We start from the raw sequence: 23,006 nt of genomic DNA on the forward strand, positions 1-23,006 counted from the left end.
AGACTCTTCGATTCCTCTCCATTATCATAATTAAGAGAAATAAATACAAAAACTCTTCATTTTACTTGGAGCCATTAATATTAATTAAAAACTCTTAATTATACATAATGTTTATCCAAGATAAATATAAAATATTATATAAATAATAGTAATATACATAAAACAAAAAATATTTTTGCACATAAATAAAAAAATATTTTTATTCACGGTCTTTTATAACTAATAATTTTTTTTCTTTAAAAAAAAAAACTAAAACTATTGAAATTTTTTACTTGGGGCCATTAATATTAATTAAAATAATAATTATGTATCATGAGAAATATTAATGTCTTAAGATATGTGAATGATCAATTAATAACAAAACTAAAATTGTTAAAAATTAAAACTTTTGCAAAATCTACAAATATTTAAGTATATAAAACGATTCTATCAAATAATCAATAAAAATAAATAATTATTAAAAAAATAAATTTAATATTTAAATTACACCATATTTAATATATATACGCATAAAAAATTATTAGAAATTAATATTATACTATTATTATTAAAAAATATATATATAAATTATATAAACATATTATATGACATAGAATAAAAAAAAATGTATTGGTCTACATTCATATAATAGTTAATCAAATTCAATAACAAAAGAAAAAATTCAAAATTGTTGAAAATTCATAACCAATCAAATCTTTCACCAAATCAAATTTTTTTAAAAAAAATTTAAAAATCCTATAAATTCTTGTCTTATATTGTGGTGGGGGCGCAACGAGCTCAAATATATATATATATATATATGATATAATATGATATGATTTGGGCAAATTCACAGTTCAAACAATGTGCATATTCAAAAATATCTCAAAACTCCTTCTACTTTCCCTTTTATTTTATGATACTTGATTGATTGTGTTCAATGGCAATTAACATAAATTAATTTTCAAAATCATATTATTATTATTAATTTTATAAATTTAATCTAATATAAATTTATATTAGGGTATGTTTTCCCAACTTGATCAGGAGGAATCTTACTGTGCAGTACACAGTAAAAATTCAGCTAAATCACCCCTGTCTCTCTATCCAACCGAAACATTGCAATTTGTGCAGCTTTTTTATTTTTTTAATATTTATAAAATTATTCTAATAATAAAATAATAATATGATAATTATAATAATTATATATTATATAGTAAAATTTTTTTATAATACAAATAAATAAAATTTTTAAAATATACATGTAGATATAACATAAACTCATAATCAAATCATATTATTATTACTTTTTAAAATTTAAATTTAATATATATTTTTATTTTTATTTTTTATTATCCATTAAATCAATATATTAAAATTCTTTAAACTCAAACCAAATTTATATTAAAAAAAAAAACACATAAATTCAAATTTATCTTAAAATTCAAATAAAAATCAAATTTAAATTCAATTTTTCTCAAAATCCTCTAAAGAAATACATCCTTATTATTTTTATTAACTATCATATCAAATAGACGTGAAACAAAAACTCTAAACTCTAATAAAATTTAAATTATTTTTAATCGAGTTCTCACATTTTACTATTTAGTATTTGCATTTTTTAATTTCTTTTCGCAAAATAAACATTATTTTCGTACTAAATTCAAATTATTATTATTATTATTTTTTAAAACTGATACAAAAAACACACCCAATATCTAAACTTAAATTCAATTTCTCAGAACATTCGAAAAACACCCTTATTTATAAGAAAAAACAAATGTATAATTGGACGGATTTATAGAAAAACCCTAATCTAATTCGTCCAGTGGGTGCGTCGTCTTTCTTCGTCGTCCCCAGCTTCCTCCTCGCCGTCTTCCTTGTCGCCGTCTCCACCGAATTCACTCTCCTCTTCCTTGTCTTTCGCATCTGCTCCATCTCTCCCTCGGTTCGACTTTTCCTCTTCTTCGTCCTCGTAAGTCAGTTATTTAGTCTGCAACAAGCCTCTACCGCTACTGCTACTGCTACTGCTGCATAAAAATTTGTGACTTGGGTACTTCACACATAGCTAAGGCTTTCGATTTTCGCCCAATTTGTTATTTTAAATTATATTATTGACAGGAGAATGCTTAAATTAGAACTATGAGGAGTATTTGCTTGTATTGTTGAAGTAGAGATTTTGTTGGCAAGGGGTGGACGTGTTTTGAAGGTAAAGTTTGAGAAAATGTCGTGTTGATATAGAAGTGATTCACTGGAAGAAATAGGAAAACTGGCAAATCAAAATTGGTGCATTTGTTTGATTGATTGCTAGTGCATTGAGAATTATTCTGTAATGATTAGTTAGTTGTAGAAATTGAAGACAATGCATTGTTTTTCGGTTGTCCAGTGATGAGTTTATTTGTCAGTATAGGTTTTAACAGCTTCATAATTTTGGCCTAAACCATTGAATAATCTCATTTAGATTGTCACTTTCAGAAGCTTGGGCCAAACTTTCAAGAATGTCACTTTTCCATTTTTGTTGAAATTTCCATTTTCCAATTTTATGGAGCATTTGTTATTGGGACTTATATAAAAAAAATGGAAATGTTCCTTCTGCATCTTTTTATACTTTTGGGTATTTGTTTCTTTTTACTTATGTTTATCTTGTTTTTAGAGTAAATCTAACCATTTGTTGCCATTCATTTAATCACATGCTCATTTTCATTGAACAGAACTCGGAAAAAAGCTCCATTATCCCCGGGCAATACACTAGTTGCTCGTCTATATTGTTGGTAGAAGATGGCAAGTGCAACAGGACTCGAAAACCTTGTTGACCGTATGAATCTTTATTTCTTCCATTTACACTTTTGTATTTAGAACATGTGCTTGAATACCTATAGACACAGGGACAATAGTGAGTGATTAACCAGTGGAAAGCTTAGTAAGAGATTTCTCTTAATCGCCACTCTATTTCAAACTCTATCGAGGAAGTCATGTTTTTGTTTTAATATGAACTGTGAACTCTTTGTCTTCTACATTTTGTACTGAGACATCCAGAGTCTACTATGGGCAGAGCCAAATCCTTTTTGAATACTTCTTATCATTTTTTTCCACTTCCTTCTATTACATTCATTATATAAATTATATGTATACACATATTTTTCCAGTTTAATGTGTTCATAATTCATTTCAACATTTAACTTCTGCTATCCTATTTTTTATTTCCTGTTCACATTTAATTCCTAGTAGCAGAATTCATCAAGCATTGTGAGCCTTATATTTGTCCTGCAATTTATTATTATTATTATTTTAATAACCTACATACTGGATCATTCTCAATACCTCCATATGCATTTCAAGTCTTTTGTAAAACTTCTCATTTTATGGGATAGTCTACACTATTACAAAATATTTGCAAACTTCAAGTGTTTGTTTAGTTTGTTTTGGAAGTATTTTACTGTTTTTGATTGCTTTAGGAATATTAGAAATTTGAATGGAAAATGGGTGCTGGATGAGTACTTTAAATATAGGTGGTTTATACAATGGGTTTTATGAGGATTTTTTTTTCTTAAAATGAATGGTGCAAAAATGTAGTTAAAACATAAGTTTTGCATGTTTGTCTAATCATGTTGGGTGTATATCCAATAGATGCATATACCTGCCTTACTAATGATTATATCAGGAGCTATAATTTTATCCAACTATTTATACAACATATGTTATGAGTAAAGGATCTACAATAATTCCTACTCCCTTATAGTTCACTTTGTTACAAAGTATATGTTTCTTTTTGTTGTTTTTTAGAACAATAAAATTTAAATGGGTATTAAAGGTGATGTTTTGAATGAAAAGTAGTGTGTTTGGATGTGATAATTTAAATGAAAAAAAAAATAGGTGTTTAATGATATGATTTTTAGGGGGGGAAATATGTTAACGTAGAATGAATAGTATTCAAAATGGCTGAAAACACAGCCAACCAGACCTGAGTCATGCTTACAATGAGCTACAATTAATGTATGAAGGCTTGTGTTTGTATTGCTGTATATCCTAGCCTTTGTACGAATGTTGCAAGAAACCTTAATGGGGGAATCCTGTAGCATTTACAGAATGAATTATATAATCTTTATATTGAAGGATGACATGTTTTTATTTTGGTTTTCTATTTAATAAATTTCTTATCTATCTTGGTCTGATACTAGCAGTGCCTATAGAACACCACAGAGTTACGCGAATAATAAATTCCATCATCATAATGTTGGCAGTGTCAGCTGAAACTATGGGTTCCTTTAATATGTTGCACTTCAATTTTGAAGTTGGTTGGATTCTTAGTTATGGTCTTGAGTAATGGAACAACATCTTTGCAAGGGCATGCCAATTTTGACTGTTAATGCTAATAGCTTTATCTCAAAATTTTCCTTGAGAAAGATTTTCCTTTTAAATTCTGATGTTCTGCATTTTATCAATTTATGACTTTCCTTCTTGTTATTGCCAGAGACAATTTCAATCATCACAAATGACGGACGCAATATTGTGGTAAGCTTCATGTTTGGGATATATGGTAACTCATATTTGTCTTGTTTTTGGTTTACCGAAATCATTGATCGTCTCATTTAGGGAATTCTCAAAGGATTTGACCAAGCTACCAACATAATCCTCGATGAGTCTCACGAACGGGTGTATTCTACAAAGGTATGTCTCTTACAAACAGCAAACATATAAATCAGAGTGCCTATTTAATGTGATCTTGGATATATTATTTTTTTTAAGTACCTTTTCTTCCTGCACTTCAATTTTCCCCCGGGTTCATTCTTGAATCAACTTTGGTTGAACCTTAAGCCAATTATGCTCTAAGGTTCTCTAGAGCACTTTTTATTTTATACTTTAAATTTTTTAAGATAATGTTACTGGCAATAATTTTATTGCTTGTATCTGTTTACCTAATGGTAACTTTGGCTTTGGATTTGGGAGCTCTTTATGCTTAAATTTTACTTTTGTTTAATGTTTCGTCAATTTGATTTCTCAACGAGATGAAGATAAGAGGGTAAACTTCACTTCCCTGATTCTTGATAATGATATTTCCTTTGCCCTTAGCATTCACAACAAGTGACACCGAGACTACCATATTGCCATTCTTTTTATTTTATTATGTCCGATGTGGGGGGCTGGAGAATTAGAAAAATGATATTCTGATTGACAAATTTCTTCTTGTTTGTAGGAAGGTGTACAGCAACTTGTGTTGGGGCTCTACATAATACGAGGCGACAACATGTATGCTAGTTTCTGTTTTTATGAACAATCGTCTAATTCTGCTTCACTTCAATCAATGTGACTGTTGGTCATTTACATTTGTAGAAGCGTTGTTGGAGAGCTAGACGAAGAGCTAGATGCGAGCCTAGACTTGTCGAAACTCAGAGCTCATCCATTGAAGCCAGTTATTCACTGATTTGTAACATCTTGTGAGTATGTTTCTGTGTCTTATGACTCCGGTGTTCGTCGATTACTTGCTTGTGTGTAGAAAATTAAGGAATCTGCAAATGAAGTGTGGCTTTGCACATTAACTTGATATTTTGATTGTTCATTGTTGATTGATGAATACAAATTTCTTAGGAGGGTAGAGAGAGAGAGAGAAGGAGAGAGAAAGGCAGATTTTGAAGTTGTATGAAAACTTGAATTGATGGATGCTTTTCTAAATTGATTCTCACCCTGTTGCTGAAGCATTATCAACTTCCATCAGTATGTATATAACTGTTGATTTTACAAGAGAAAATGATATATTTTTGAGGGGTTGTAAAATTGTATAGTGACGCAACAAAAATTGAGATGGGATCTCTATGTGAAAAAGTTCGAGAGTCTAAAGAAATAATTTAAATTGGAACTGTTAACTTTTATTTTTAAATATACTACATTTTACACTTTCCGCGGTCCAAATTTTTTTACTTTTTATTTTTACCTATTTTACTTCAAATCTGTGCCTTGGTCAAATGAGCACACAAACGAGCAGACGGAGGAAGTACTACTTTTAATCATTTACTCGTAGAGTTTCTTTATTTTTTTTTTATATATATTCTCTTTGTTCTAAATAGAATAGTCTTATTTATTATTTTTGTCCGTTTTAAATCAATATTCTTATTTTTATAAATAATCATATCACTATCTTTACTCTTTTATTATTATTACAGTATCTTTTTATCCTTCTTAAATCTCTTGACTAAAACAATCAACATTATAGTTTCGGGACTGAAGGGAGGAGTATATATATATAATTTAAATATATTTAATAATTACAATCAAAATTAATTAATTTATATATAAAATTGAAATATATGTAATAATTACAATTACAATTAATTAATTAATTATTCATTAATAAGCTCGTGGATTCCAGCTTCCATTGCGATTTATCCTTTTTCCTCCAACAAAAAAAATAAATAAATTCTAGTCTTTCTTTCTTGATGGATTCTCTCTTCCCTGTGCTGTGCCGATGTCCGATGGTCCTCGGCCAGTCGCCGTAAATGTCGAAGGGAGAAGCCATAGACTATGATTCCGAGACCACTGGGTAGTATTTTCCCTTCAGTGGTGTCTAAGACTAAATTTTATGAGTTTATTCCTAAAATTATTTTTCCGATTTGATAAATCGGTGGCAATGTTGCTTGGTGACTACCAGACGACTTTCTGCTATGTGACTATTTTTGCAGCTTTCTTGTACGTGAATGTGAAGATATCAATTTTTTCATATCGACCTTATACAATGATCTCAAGAGTGTGCATATGAAGATGATAAATGTTTTGTTTTGATATGTTTTATGTAGATAATCTTTATCTCAGATATTTGGCAATATAAAATTATTTCTCATCTATGACATGACATTATCAATACATTTAAAATCAATAAAATCTTAAGTTGAGGTGTAAATAAGCAAATTGTAACTACTTGAATAGTTTGTTTTGTTTGGTGCTACCAAATTGGATTTGATTTAAAAGCCATATTTGAAATCTACTTCAAAATAATATCTTTAGAACAATTGATTGACACAGTCTAACTTTGAACACACACACACATATACATATATATATATATATATTACATCCTTTCGATACCGATTAATACTCTTAAAACATTAAAAAAGAAAAATTGTCTCTGTTTTTTCAAAAAAAGTTGTCATTTTTAATGTTCATAGGTAAAACTTAAATTATAATACTACCTTTTATCATCCAAATCTGCTCAATTCATTTGTAAAATGCAAAAAGAATAAGTACAGATTTTGATAGCGGAATGAGTATTATGTTAATTAATATTAAGATCTTTTTTCTTTGTTATTGTAAACAAGATATAAAAAGAAAAACTTGTATTAAATTGATCAGGAGGAAATTACAATATAAGATAAAGTAGAAAATTAAAAAGAAAACTTTCCTTACATAGTTTATATAGTGGAATGATCCTGAGATAAAAGTTTAATATAGCAATTGGGTAAACTGTTTTTTTAGTCCCGTAACTGGACTTCTTTATTATTTTAGTCTCGTAAGTAGAGTCTTTCGCAAACTAATCTCATAAGTAAAAAATTTTCGCTGTTTTAGTCCTCCGACGCCAGAGACGCCCGCGTGGCTTGCCGGAACCCGTCAGGTCAGCAACACCTGGCGGACAAGTGATTTATTTATTTATTTTTTTCATTTTTTTTAAATTTTTTATTTTTTATTTAATTGGACCAAATTAAAAAAATAAAAAAATACAAATAAAATTAAAAATAAATTAAAAATAAGTTTAAAAAAAATTAAAAAAATGAAAAAATAAAATAAAATAAATTCCACGTGCACATCCGGCGAGCCACACTGTCATCTCCGGCGCCGGAAGATTAAAACAGCGAAAATTTTTTACTTATGGGACTAGTTTGCAACAAGCTCCACTTACGAGACTAAAATGATAAAGGGGTCAATTACGAAACTAAAAAAACAGTTTAGCCATAGCAAGTTTACTTTACCGAAACAACTCATAAATGATTATGCTCTCTTTACTGCATAAATTTTATTTATTTATTTATTTTTGTGTGTGAAAAAAATTACACATTTGTGATCCCTCTACTACATTTATAGGAGTAATAGCAACATATATTTTTTTGGAGGGAAAGCAAATCATTGGGAATATCATGGCGGGAATAATTATTTGGATTGGTTCATCCATTATTCATCTTATTTTTTTTCCCCAAAAATATCAAATTAAATATTTATTTTTCATTTTTTATATTATACTAAAAATCAATTTTACATTAAAAACATCACATTAACACATATTTATATCACATCATACAACTATTCAAATATCAACTCAAAATCTAAACACCCAAACAAACACACCCCAAATGTACTCCCTCCGTCCAATAACTATAGTCTTAATTGGTTTGAGCACGAGATTTAAGGAATATTGATATTATATTGGTAGTCGGTAAAAAATATGAATAAAAGATTTTTTTGTCATTGTGATTGTGTAATAAATATGAAAAAGTATGAAGTAGTTTTACGATGATATAATTATTTATGGGAATAAGACTATTGTTTTGTAACGGATAAAAATGATAAATAAGACTATTGTATTGGGACGGAAGGGAATATTATTATCTATATTTTATCTAAATTTATATCTTTCTTTTTATATTATTGAAAAATATTCTTTTTTTAAAAAAAAAAAAAGTTAGAAAAAGAATATATTTTTATTATAAAAGAAAAAAAGTTATTTTTATCAATTTTTTCTTAAAATTTGTGTCGATCAAACAGACATAAGTTTCAATAACGGAGGAAGTACGACCTCTGTTTGGCTGTAAGAGTTTTATTTATTTTTTGCGTTTGATCTTTGAATATTAATTATTATATCAAAATGTAGCACGAATAAAAAAAAAATTATAAAAATACTTCAATTAGTGCCTTATAATATTAATATAAAACATTTGTACAAAAAAATTATACAAATATATTTAAATGTGACCCTTAAAAGTGGACGGATGAAGTATAGTTTATAGTTGTTGTTTTGTATTACGAGGGTGTGTTTACTTTTGAGTGATTAAAACGGATAATATTTTTTTATCTACTATAATCATATAATTACTATGTATTAATATAATCCGAAATAAAGTAAAATTTGGTATAATAGCAGTTTAATTAATCTACCATTTATAGGTACAATTAAATAATACTAAGATAATATTAATATTCAAAGATATTTTAGAAAAATAAAATAAAATTATACAATAATCAATTAAAATATACATTGGATTTATTTATTTATCATGTGATTATATAATTGTTCTGAGAGCACTTATTTGAATTAAGATTTTTTAGTGATTAGATTAAATAGGTTTATGAATTCACTAAATTAATTAAGATTTTTTTTTTTTTAAGCTAATGCTAGTTGTTGTTTTTATTTCTCATTTGTTGTAAAAATGATTTATTATTACGAAAATTAATTAAAAAACATATATATATATATTTTATTCGGACTTCATTCAAAATATAATACTCTATTCGTTATTCAAATCTATACTCACTTTTTTTTTTTGGCTGTTATTAAAAATATTTTCGTTTCATTTTTAAATAAAAAATTATTACACTTTTATATATATTTTTTACTATAAAAAAATATAACAATTATTACTCACTTTTATTAAAATTCATCTCAGTCAAATGAACACATATTTGCATGTAGGGATTAAAAATTTTCATTATTATTATTCAAATAATTTCAAATTCAATTCCAAAAACGTTTCTCCCTTTAACTTTTAATATTCATATAGTTTCAAATTCAATTCCAAAAACGTTTCTCCAAATTTAATAAATTAATTAGATTGAATCCTGTAGCATTAACTATGTGTTTGTTCGGGGGATTGGATTTACACTATTCATCTAATTTTTTTTCCCCAAAAACATCAAATTAAATACTTATTTTTTATTTTTTATATTATACTAAAAATCAATTTTACGTTCAAAACATGGCATCAACACTTATTTATATCACATCATACAACTATTCAAATTCAAAATTTTTACTATTCAAATCTCAATTCAAAATTCAAACCCCGAACAAACACACCCTATTATGCAAGTGCATGTCATAACCGTTATGTATATAGAGATAAAAAGGCGTTGCTGGCTAGCAAACAATTTTTTATTTTAGATTTTAGATTATTGTTATTAATAGATAGGTCTGTTTATAAAAATAAAATAAAATAAAATAAAATAAAAAAAATTGAATTTGGTTTGAGAAAAATTTATTTGAATTCAAGATATATATTTTGAATGATGTATTACAACACATAGATTATTGTTTTTTTTTTTTTTTTTTTGACGTAGTATAAAGTATATTAATATTATATTAATATATATAGTAAGAATAAAGTAAAATAATCTTATTAGTATTGTATAATATAAAAATAAGAATATTTTTATATTATATTGTAAGTTATAAGAATATGTGTAATATTAGATAAATAATATAATTACTAAATTTTTTTTTGATATTTTGTCATGACAAATAAAATGAAAAAAAAAAAGAAGATATTTATGAGATGAAGAGAGTATAAAAATACTCCATCCGTCCCACATTGCATGTCCGGGTTACGAGAATTTATGATAAGTATAATTAGTAGATAAGTGAGAATGTATCATTGAAAATAATTATTCTATAATATAAATAATTATAAATTAATAGTATTGAAATAACTAATTAGTTTAATTTAAATTTAAAAAAAATAAATTAGGAAATTAAAAATGATATTAAAATGTGTAATATATAAGATGTGAGACGGATAAAAACAGAAATATAAACATGGTAAGTGGAAGGAGGGGAGTACTATTTATAATGAATTTACTTGTAATAAAAAATCTAAAAATACTTGAAATTTATTTTGAGAATATAAACATATTACCTCCTTCCCATAAAAATACTTGTAATGCCTGGTTTGCAGGGTATTAGGTTCGGTCGGGGGTTTACCTGGCGCGCACTTTCGGGTAGAGGCTGCGGGTTCCCACATCATCCTAAAAAAAATAAAAAAATAAAAATAATACTTGTTTTTTACACAATTTTTTTAATATTAGTATTATATTGGTTCATAATAAAAAAGACAAAAATGTTTTATTAGATTCTGTGATATAAATGTAACAACATTGGTGCAATATTGAAAGTTATAAGGGTATTAATTACGTTCGGTAGGTAGCGCAATTACTAAATTAAAAAATAATACTCTTATTTCGAAACAGACAAAAATAAAAAATAATGTCCTTCTTATGAGACGAAAGGAGCATTACATCTTCATTCTTATATATATAATTAAAAAATAAAAATAAAATTCCAAAATCCTTCAAATGAAACCAATATTTTTGAAAGAAAATGTATTATACTCTATTCCCTCTTCACTTGTGTTTTGAATGAATCCTGTTTTTTTTACTCAATGTAGAGAATTTTATTAGTGATAAAAAAATAATATTATTCGTCCCACAAAAGAAGAGTACTATGAACTTTTTGTATATAAATTTTTAAATATTAATTATTATATCAGTATGTAATACAAATTAAGAGAAAATGACAAAATACCTCTATTAGTCTCTTTTAATATAAATGCAATAATATTTTTGGAGTAAATTATACAAATACAAAAAAAAATTTTACTGTAAAATAACGCAAAACACAAATAGTACCTATCTTATGAGATGAAAATTGTATTTTATATTTAATTATTATTTTTGCAAACAGATAATATATATTAGATATATTATGCTAACTTGTATATATTGTATTTTTTTTATAATATAAAAGAAATCATGCCAAAAAACACACTAAACTATTTTTACTTTTGCCATGGTATATTAGGTGTTATAATTTTGATAGATATATATTTTTTTTTTCAGTACTTTTTATTTAAATTATTTTTATGATAATTAGGGTGGAAAAAAAAATTGTATGCAAATAAAGTTACAAAAGTCATAAAACATTCCAAATTAGTACGAATAACAAATGGTTTGTTTAGTTGTTATTATTTTTATTTTTTATTTTATCAGAATGGTTTGTCTAGTTTTGTATTTATGTAAAATGTGACTTTTACCAAAAAAAAAAAAAAAAAAAAAACATAAAAACCACACACACATTTCTCAAAAATATTAATATATTATATATATTTATTATTTTAATATTATTTATATATTTTTTCATACTTCATCATAAAAAAATTTCCTTTTAAATTATATCACAAAACGAACACACCAGAAAATTTTGTTTTAATTTTAATTTAAATAGTATTTAGATATTATATTTTATAAAAAAAGGTTCTACATTTTTATTAAAATCTAGTATATAAAATAAATAATAAAATGAGTTCGAAGAGCAAATCAAACAAATCCCAAAATTTTGAGTCAAAAAATAATTAAAAACTTACAAACAAACAAATTTATTTTAGCCCCTACAACCCACCCCACCCCCAAGTTGCTTAAAAGTGAGTATAGGTGTGGGGTAAGTTATAATGACATATATATATATATATAGATAAACGTGGTTGTGATTTGAATCTTTGCTGGTTCCGTCCGGCTATAAGGTCTCGTTTATTTTTTGTGTGTTAATATTTGAATATTAATTATTATATCAAAACATAGTAAAAATTAAGAAAAAATTGCAAAAATACTTTCATTAGTGTCTTATAATACTAATAGAATGACATTTGTACAAAAAATTATATAAATATAAAAATATTTTTATTGTTAAATACAATAATACAAAGATAAAGTGACTGATGAAAGGTATTTTAGTCACAATTCTCAATAAAATCATAGTACTATGATTTTATTTCAAAAATATTGTATCAAACCGCTGCTTCCTATCATCCAAATTTGTTCTTACTTTTTTCATTTTTTTTTTTTTGGTTGCAATCCAAATTTATTCTTATTTTTTTTATAGTAAAAAATACCATATTTTCTATATTTTTTACTATAAATTTTTTTATACTTTTACTCATTTTTTTTTAAAACTCGTGCCCGATCAAATGAACATAAATATACACGACGAGGAGAGAGTAATTCCAAACCAAACACACCCTAATATATATATATATATATATATATATACTAAAACTTCAACTCTCACTTTTCTCCTAAAACAATGAAGGGAGAATTAGACATGCCCACACTTGTCCTATGCTCTATCTTCTTCTTCCTCCTTTTTGTTGGCAAAGCTCATTCATCCACCAAACCTCCATTTTCTTGTGACCCCTCCATTCCATCCACCTCTTCCTACCAATTTTGCGACGCCCGCCGTCCGATTTCCGACCGTGCCCGCGACCTCGTCGCGCGCCTAACTCTCGACGAGAAAATCTCCCAACTCGTCAACCAAGCCGCCGCCGTTCCGCGCCTCGGCGTCCCGTACTACCAATGGTGGTCCGAGGCGCTCCACGGCGTCGCCTACGCACACGGCGTCGAGACCGGCGTGATGTTCAATGAAACGATACGCGCCGCCACTAGCTACCCTCAAGTCATCCTCACCGCCTCCTCCTTCGATTCTGATCTTTGGTATCGCATCGCTAAGGTTTTTATTTTTATTTTTTTTAAATTGCTTTTTTTTTTTTCGGTATTTAATGTGATATTTTTTTAAAAAAATTATTGTCTTTAATACTAATTGTTTATCTAATATATTGTAGTGTATAATAAATGTTTTAATCTTGAAAATGTATAAATTTAGAATATCAAATGAACTTTGGAATATAGCATTTTGTAGAAGAATTTTAGTTTGGCTGCAATTTTTATTTAAGTAGTATTTTGATACGATATTGTATAAAATAATATATTTTTATTGAAAATTTAACGAATTGAAGTATTTGAAATCATAAAAAAATCAACTCCAAAATTTGTTTAATTTCACTACAAGGAAAAATTGTTTTTGTAATAAAACTTTTTTGTCTCTAAATTTACTTTTTCCGTTACTAATGACATTAGAGACGAAATTAGAAATAAAATTACGTTAACTGCGTGAACTTTAGGGACGAAATTCTATTACAAATATATTATTTTTTTGCAGTGATTTTTTTTACTATATAATGTGGTTTTCAATATATATATATATATATAAACGGATGAATGGGATGATGTTTGAATGTGTTTTCGGAATAGACATATATTTTTAATAAAAAAATAAATTTAAATTAATTATATATTTATAAAAATTTGAAAATGATTTATTTAGAGATGTATAAAGAAATATTGAAAATGGATCATACAAAATTGAGATCGGATCTCTATCTTTGAAAAATGATAAAAAAAAATTAAACCACTTGGTTCATATTTAAATTCAATACTATAGTATTATGTATAGACCGTATGTTATATATGTCAAAAAAAATAATAATAAAAAATAAAAAATTGATGTGTAAGTACAAATTAATTATTTTTAATAATGTTAATTAATGTTTCCAATATATATTTAAGGAAAGGAATCTTGTGGGTAGAAAATAAAATTCGTATTATTTAAGGATATCTTATCCGTGACTTTAGCTCAATTATTTTTTTGTTGTAGGGACAAAAAAAAAAATAAATTAAAATAAATAAAAAGCATCAATCTCTAGAACTTTTTTCTTTTCAAATATTAATTATTGAATCTCTCTTTGTCTCCAGCCTCGTCATAGGCTGGGCCTGCCCATACTAAATTATTTTATTAAAAAAAGGTTTAATCTATATATATATATATATATATTCTGTATGACTGAAACAAAATTAAAATTATAAAAATTTCATGGGTGTGTTTTTTTTTTTTTTTTAATATTACATTTCCTAAATTTTTTTTTTAAAAATAAATTAATATATTACATATATTTATTATTTTTATATTATTTACATAATTATATATATATATATATAAAATCTCTTCAAACCATCTCACTAAATAAATAAACCCCACACATTCACATGGTATGTGTGATATTTGAGAGATATTATTATATAACAACATTGTAGTATATTATAATCCAATGTGGGAGACCATTCTCGACTTAAGGATTGACCAAAATTTACTCCTACTCTTCGTCCATAAACTAATGTCTTAGTCTTCGTCTACAAACTAATGTCTTATTTTTCTATTTGTAACGTTTAAAAATGATTGTTTTTTTTATATTTTTATACATAAAATTTATCTTTTTACCTTTACTTTATTTATCTTTTTTATATCTATATACAAAATAAATGATTATTTTGTCAATTTACAACAAAAAAAACTAATTACTTAAAAAAACGTATAAATATCACTTAGGATATTAGAAAATAAACTGAGGGAGTATTACCAATTTGTTTGTATTTATTTATTTTTAATGGAATATTACCAATTTGTTTGTATTTATTTATTTTTAATAATAGTACTTTAAATATAATATCTTAAATAAAAATATACCAAATATACTATAAAAATTCAATTTAAAATTAACATTTCAGATATTAATAGTCAAGTCAAAAGCATATTGAAAACATAAAACATGTAAACAATTCAATTATATATTGAAATTATACATTTATTTGAATTAACTTATTGATTTACCTAGGGGAGTTCACATATTTAAGTAGAGAATTAGAAATATATTTTGATTAACTTCTATGAAATATATATATATATTTTTATAATAAAACATGCATATTGTTGTTGTTTTGGAGTTTCCAAAATTAGATTCAAAATTTTTCGGGACATGCTTGCCCAGTTCTTTAAAGGTAATATTTTAAAGTTAATATATTTATATATATATATATTCATTAATGAAATAATGATAAAAATTAAACCATGACCCATTAATTAAATTGTTGTCTCATTTGTTTTATTTGATTAAATTAATTTAAAGAAAAATAAATAAATAAAGGATTGATCCTTTCAAATCGGGTTATGCTCGGGCCTAGCTTTTCGGGTCTAGTTTATAACTAGGCCATACCGGTACAACACAATTTAAAATCGGATCGGGTCCAAATTGCCTCCCCTATTTTTCTGTAGTGTCCACTTGCTTGCCGTACATTTTGGATAAATAGACATTTTCACATTTAACTTCATAGTTAGAAATCAACTGGGCCGTACATCAAATAGAATTATAATAAGTCTCGTAAGGGATGACCTGGTGGTGTAGGGGTTGGATTAGTGACATTGAGGTCATGAGTTCAAACCCCCGAACGCCTCAGATCACCTGCCACATATGATTGATTTACCCAGTGCGCTACCCGACACTTTCGGGTAGCAGCTGCGAATTCTTCATTTTAAATGCATCTACACAATAGTATCCCAACATATATGTTGTACAAGTTATATATGTCATAATTCTTATAATTTGTATATATTTTTGTTTACTTTGAAATATTATTTAATATTTATTAAATTATATAGTATTTTACAAATAATCAAACCTCATGTAATTATAGACAATATTAGGTGGTTTGAACATGTTTGTTTAGTGTTTTTAATTTTATGCATGGAAAATATGTCGGTAATATAATTAATAATTTTTGTATAGAATTATTTACTTTTTTTTTTGAATTATTAACTTTATATATTGTATTTTTTGGTAATATTATTTAGATGTATTTATATGTTGGATGAACAAATTCCAAAAAAAATAAAAATCAATAGATTTTATACATAATTGAAATATATATAGTATAAATAATTTTAGTTCAAGTAATTATTTATTCAAGAAAAAAAAATTTAAAATTTCACATGATAATACTCCCTAATAGTATAAAAATTACCATGAAAGATTAGTCGATAGATCAAATTAAACCATAAACTATATTGCAACATTTTATTTTGTGAATATTAATTATAAGTTTTGCTAATTTACTATTTTTTTAAAAGATTTTAAAATGTTAATCTAAGAATGTATTTTTTAGGCTACCGGAAAGGAGGCGAGGGCGATATATAACGAGGGCGAGGCAAATGGAATTACATTTTGGTCGCCAAACATTAATATTTTTCGCGATCCGCGGTGGGGGCGAGGCCAAGAGACCCCCGGCGAAGATCCTTTGGTCACTAGCCGATACGCTGTATCGTTTGTGCGTGGAATTCAAGGCGACACATATCAAGGCGATGGCCTTAAAGATGGTCATTTACAAGTTTCTGCTTGTTGTAAGCATCTCACCGCTTACGATCTAGATAGCTGGAAAGGAATAAATCGATTCACTTTCAATGCTCTGGTAAAATTTCCTCGACTTTATTTATATTTGAAAACTATAATTTTCGTTATATATGATGCTAAATTGAAAACAAATAAGTTAGATTTTAAAAGTACAATCTTATTTTTTTCCCTACAATTTTTTGTAATACAAGTATGCAGAATGTTAATGATGTCAAGTTTAATGTTCTGATTAGATAGAGTTTTTTCGATGTTTTAGTGCAATATTTTATAAAAAAAGATATTTGATATAATATGTATTTTTATTATTGAAAAAGTTGTTAGATTAATAGCGACAAAACTTCAAAAAATATGTATGTAAAGAAAATTTAAATATTTGTAGGTCACAAAACAAGACATGGCGGACACATATCAACCTCCGTTTAAAAGTTGTGTCGAGGAAGGGCAAGCCAGTGGGATTATGTGTGCGTACAACCGCGTCAATGGAGTCCCAAATTGTGCCGATTACAATCTTTTAACCAAGACTGCCCGTGGCGACTGGGGATTCCAAGGGTAATTAATTTATACTACTTTTGTCCTAATTTTTTTGCAAATTTTTGTTCTATTGCAGCCTTTAGATGATATAATTTTGATATATATATATATATATATAAAGTTACAAATATTTTGAAATATTTCAAAATAGACATAATAATAAATAGATTTGGATGGAAGAAGTGCACCTATGAGGGTGTGTTTGCTAGTATTTTAGTTTTATTTTAGTATTTTAAATTAATTTTCATTTTTTTTTAAAAAAAATATTGATGTGAAATTAACAGTAAATGTGATATTTAAATAAAAAATATACAATGTATGTAAATTTTCTTTTAAGGAAAAAAAATAAAAAAAATACTATCATACTAAAGATAAATAATCACATGTGTTCTAACGTCCTCTTTTAAATTGTAATTGTTATCGACTATTCCTAATATTTATTTCTTAATTTATTTGTTCTCACATATTATTGTGCTGAGTCATGCAAGGAAAAATAGTTTTTTATGAAGGTCTAACAATCCTTGTATCTTCTTCTTTTTTTTCTTTTTCTCTCTCAATTTTAAATTTAATTGTTTCGATAATTATTATTCAAAAAAATAAAAATAAAATAGGTATATAACATCGGATTGTGATGCGGTCTCACTCCTATACGAGAAGCAAAAGTACGCAAAATCGCATGAAGAGGCCGTTGCGGATGTCCTAAAAGCGGGTGAGTATATAAACGGTGTTGATGTTGCAAGAATGACATCGATATTTATCTAACTTAATTTTCAATAAAAATATACTATTTAAAATAAGCAGAACACATCTATTACCAAACTTGAAAAATGCAGGCATGGATGTCAATTGTGGTTCTTATTTGAAAAACCACACAAAATCAGCCGTCCAAAAGGGCAAGGTGTCCGAATCCGACATAGATAGAGCTCTTCACAATCTCTTCTCGGTGCGGATAAGGTTAGGCCTTTTCGACGGCAATCCAAAAAAGAATCCGAATTATGGAAAGCTCGGGCGAAAGGACATTTGCACGCAAGAACACGACGATTTGGCCCTTGAAGCTGCTCTCCATAGCATTGTCCTTTTAAAGAACTCCGGGAATCTTCTTCCATTGTCTAAGACAAAAACCTCGTCTCTCGCCGTTATTGGTCCTAACGCCGATGTAGCTAAGACCCTCGTGGGGAACTATGCCGGGCCCCCTTGCAAGACCGTCACGCCCCTCGAAGGGCTAAAAAGTTATATGGACAAAACGAGCTTCCATCCAGGTTGCAACACCATTAATTGCACGTCAGTTGCCTTAGGACAATCGATCAAAATATCAAAAAAAGCAGACTATGTCGTGCTTGTAATGGGACTCAATCAAGATCGTGAAAGTGAAGATCACGACCGCGAGGATTTGGTGCTACCGGGTGAGCAACAAAGCCTTGTAACGAGCATTGCAAGAGTTTCCAAAAGGCCCGTCGTATTAGTGATGCTTTGTGGAGGCCCGATCGATATATCATTCGCCAAGAATGACCCGAAAATCGGTAGCATTTTATGGGCGGGATATCCCGGGCAAGCCGGAGGGAGAGCGATTGCACAAGTCATATTTGGAGACCACAATCCCGGTATGTTCCTCAAATCTTATGTTCTTCAAGATGCATATAGAAATTTTCTGAGTTATTCTGTTCACAATAATAGCTTTGAAGACTTTAATACTATTCAATTTTTTTAAAAACATCACATCTAGAACGGTAAACGAGCCGAACATAGTCGAGCTTGTCATGTTTGAGCTCGGCTCATTAAGGACTTCAGCTCGACTCGTGTTCGTTCGTTAAGAGAAACGAGCTAAATTTTTTTTTTTTTTTAGCTCGGCTCGTTAGGAGAAATTTAATTTAATTTATTTAATTTTTCATAAATTTTAAATTCAATTAATAATAATTATAATTTTTATTAATAAATTTAAATAAAAATAGAATAAAATATAATATTTTTAAAGATATATATACTTATTAAATATAAAATTATTAATTAAAATTTTATAATAAATACTGTCGAACGTTCTCGAACACTTGAGCTCGTTCGTGAACATAATGAGCTAAAATTTATGTTCGTGTCCGATTCATTTAGCTCAACGAAGGAGCTCTTAGCGAGCTCAAACGAACCGAATCGAGCCAAACTCGAGAACTGTTGATTTGTTGTACAGCTCTAATCACATCAAATACTCATTTTTTTTACTACTTCTAACTTTCTAAAACCTCAAAATTCTCAAAATTCTTTTGTCTAAACAGATAAAATTTCACTCGAAAAATTTACATTTTTTATTTAATTACAATATCGCATGTTATATTTCTCTACACATTTTGTTTTATGTAGGAGGAAAATTGCCTATAACATGGTACCCAAAAGATTTCATCAAAATTCCGATGACGGATATGAGAATGAGGCCGGATCCTCGTACGGGCTATCCAGGTCGAACTTATAGATTCTACCAAGGCAAAACGGTTTTCGATTTTGGCTATGGTCTTAGCTACTCCAACTACACGTACAAGTTCGCTTCGGTCACTCAAAGTAAACTAGATTTCACTACTACCAATCAACATGAAACAAATACAGAATTTATATCCGTCGAAAATATTGGTTCGGAGACATGTGAGAAGACAAAGTTTTCCGTCATTGTTAGAGTTGGTAATGAAGGGACAATGCCCGGTAAGCATCCCGTTCTTCTATTTGCAAGTCATGCTCGGACAAGTAATAAAGAAAATCCGGTGAAACAATTGGTCGGGTTTCAAACTGTGAGTTTGGGCGCAAATGAGAAGGCCAATGTTGAGTTTGAAGTGAGCCCGTGTGACCATTTTAGCCGAGGGACAAATGAAGGAACTCTCGTTGTTGAATCCGGCGATCGTTATTTAACGGTGGGCGATGAAAAGTACCCTATCAATGTTAACATTTGAGGAAAAAATTGTTGATTTTTGGTAGGGACTTATTGCAATGTTCGAAAATAAAGTTTTCTATGCTTGGATTTGCAAAACTTGTTTTTAAAGATGAATATGTTGTTGTATTGTTCTTGTTTCTTAGTTCATAACTTAGTTATTTAATTGACCTACAATATGTTATCAAATTATAATATCACGAGAATATCAAATAATTATCGAAAATTAAAATTCGATATCAAAATAATTTATCGAAATAAATTCGATAATTACAAAAATTTTATCGAAAACTCTCTTGTAAAAATGATTTCCTATTTGTATATTTTACATGGCGAAGGGGTTTCACGCAATATTTTTTAAAGTATAGGTGCAATTTTTTAAAGTAGAGTGAAGATTTACGTTGAGTTTTAAAATTACAGCGAGGTTTCATGTAATATTTTTCAAAATATAAAGGGACGTAATACAATTTTTAAAGTAAATGGTGGATTTATGTTGAATTCCGAAATCACAAGAGAGTTATGGACAATTTTGCCTTTTTTTTATTAAGAAATTGTGTGCAAAATATATAATATACTCATTTCGTCCCACATAATTTGTCAACTCTTTCTATTTCGATCCGTCCCACATAATTTGTTCCATTTTTTTGAAATATAATTATATATTTTAATCATATATTAAAAATCAATTATCTATAATTTTTCTATTTTGATTAAAGTATTTATTCATGTTAATCTTAACATATAACTATTTTATTATATCATAATTATTTTTACTAATAAATTTCTTAATTACTTATTAATTATATAATATTATTCTCCAGATAAGATGGACAAGTTAGCTGAACTGATGAAGTATTATTTTAAATTGAATATTTGATTTTTCTTTACTTTTTATAATGAATATTTGAATATTTTATTTTTTTTGGTATTTTAACTTTTATAAATAGTTTTTTTTTTTGTATTATTTATTGTTATTTTTGAGAAATTTAATTGAAAAATAGTGTTTGAAGACAGAGAGTGAATGTATGTAGATGTTTATAAGCAAGAATTGTTTATACTCTTGCTTTAGTAGACCTGCGCACCTATCAGTCCGTGAAGAGTAAGCAATAGGTATAGGGCATTTAGCTTGATTTTTCAAGAAAATACGAACAGTAATTTTTTTTAAAAAAATTGTTGATATTTATTTTCAATTAAAACTATAAGTCCGAATTTTAAAAAAAATGAATAATAATTATTATTTTGTCTTGGTGTGTTCTTTCAATAATTTTTAAAAAAAATATATATTTTTTAAAAAATTAATATATTATACACTAATTATTTAAATTACTTACATAAATTTTTTATATTTCACAATATAAAAATATTTATTCAAATAATTTCACTAAACAAACACACAATTTATCTTTCATAGTAAAAAATACAAAATATATTTTTTGATAAAAAAGAAAATAAAAATATTTTTTGATGATAAAAAGAAAATCTAAATTTGGATGAATTATGAAATACTTGTTTAATAATAAATTTGTACAAATCGCGTGAAGGATGACCTGGTGTGAGAGGATGGACTCGTGCAAGTTCAAACCCCGACGCCTCCACGTCTTGTCTGTCACACATAATTCGTCTAAAGTGACTTGCTTTGTCGTGCCTAGTTTGCAAACTATTAGGTTCGACCGGAGATTTTATCCCGAGCCCACCAGATGAATAGCGGCTACGGATTCCCATATTTAAAAAAAAAAATTAAGTTAAATAATTTGTACAAGTATCAAATAAAGTTACATTACTAAAGGGTTTGTTTGGTTTTGGATTCAAATAAAAATTACAACTATTAAGTCCATGTAATTTTCAATAAAAATACATAATTTATTTTTATAAGTATCATATTAAAAAGTTATTTAAATTAAAATTCAAATAAAACCTTAAAATCAAACAAATCTATCATCTCACTCCAATCACCATTGATTGAAAACTTATAAATACGATATAATTGAACATGAACAAATAAATTGATCATTAAGTTTGGATCCATACTTTTTTTTTTAATATTATTATTGAATTAATTATAACATATAAAAAAGCGTTTAGATATAACTTTATTTCCGATGCATTACTTAAACATCACAACTTTATCATCGTTAGAAAATCATGATACAATTAGAAAATCATGATACACTCTCTCTTATATATAGATTGAGTTGGTGGAGTCAAGAAAACAACTAACAAAGCTTGTTAAGTACAAAAAATTGAAAATTAGGGTTTAGGCCCGAAGAAAAGGAAAAAGTGTGGACCCGGTGATGGGTCAGGTTGCTTCATGGAGTGAATTTCAGTTGGACTGATTGGCAGACCATCAAATGTGATCGGTCGGTTCATCGGATGAGGAGTTTATCCGAATTTGAGTGCTGAGTCGGTTGGTTGTGAAGGAACCGACTTGAACTATCAAATTGGTCGTTTAAGGTTACAGTTGACCATGTGTCGGCAGGAGATTGACAAAGAAT

The 23,006-nt window shown here is 27.4% G+C and overlaps 2 protein-coding genes across 4 annotated transcripts; both read left to right on the top strand.

The window, feature by feature from the left end:
* Nucleotides 1–1,764: 1,764 nt before the first annotated feature.
* LOC127257503 (sm-like protein LSM8) lies at nt 1,765–5,682 on the top strand. 3 transcript variants are annotated; one of them, XM_051283960.1, is made up of 7 exons: nt 1,765–1,954; nt 2,101–2,188; nt 2,691–2,794; nt 4,451–4,491; nt 4,573–4,647; nt 5,174–5,226; nt 5,311–5,682. In XM_051283960.1, exons 3-7 carry the CDS (start codon nt 2,758–2,760, stop codon nt 5,399–5,401), a joined length of 297 nt encoding a protein of 98 aa, XP_051139917.1. In that variant the 5' UTR covers nt 1,765–1,954; nt 2,101–2,188; nt 2,691–2,757; the 3' UTR covers nt 5,402–5,682. The 3 variants fall into 3 exon arrangements, with proteins under 3 accessions (XP_051139917.1, XP_051139915.1, XP_051139916.1); XM_051283958.1 differs by lacking the exon at nt 2,101–2,188 and having other exon boundaries at nt 1,765–2,032; XM_051283959.1 differs by lacking the exon at nt 2,101–2,188.
* A 7,395-nt stretch (nt 5,683–13,077) lies between these two features.
* LOC127257473 (probable beta-D-xylosidase 7) lies at nt 13,078–20,650 on the top strand. Its single transcript, XM_051283916.1, has 6 exons — nt 13,078–13,510; nt 16,834–17,136; nt 17,458–17,627; nt 18,221–18,318; nt 18,443–19,210; nt 19,959–20,650. Exons 1-6 carry the CDS (start codon nt 13,088–13,090, stop codon nt 20,534–20,536), a joined length of 2,340 nt encoding a protein of 779 aa, XP_051139873.1. The 5' UTR covers nt 13,078–13,087; the 3' UTR covers nt 20,537–20,650.
* The last annotated feature ends 2,356 nt before the right edge of the window (nt 20,651–23,006 follow it).

The sequence above is a fragment of the Andrographis paniculata genome, unplaced genomic scaffold, assembly GCF_009805555.1.
Source record: "Andrographis paniculata isolate CXL003 unplaced genomic scaffold, ASM980555v1 Contig57END, whole genome shotgun sequence".
Lineage (NCBI taxonomy): Eukaryota > Viridiplantae > Streptophyta > Magnoliopsida > Lamiales > Acanthaceae > Andrographis > Andrographis paniculata.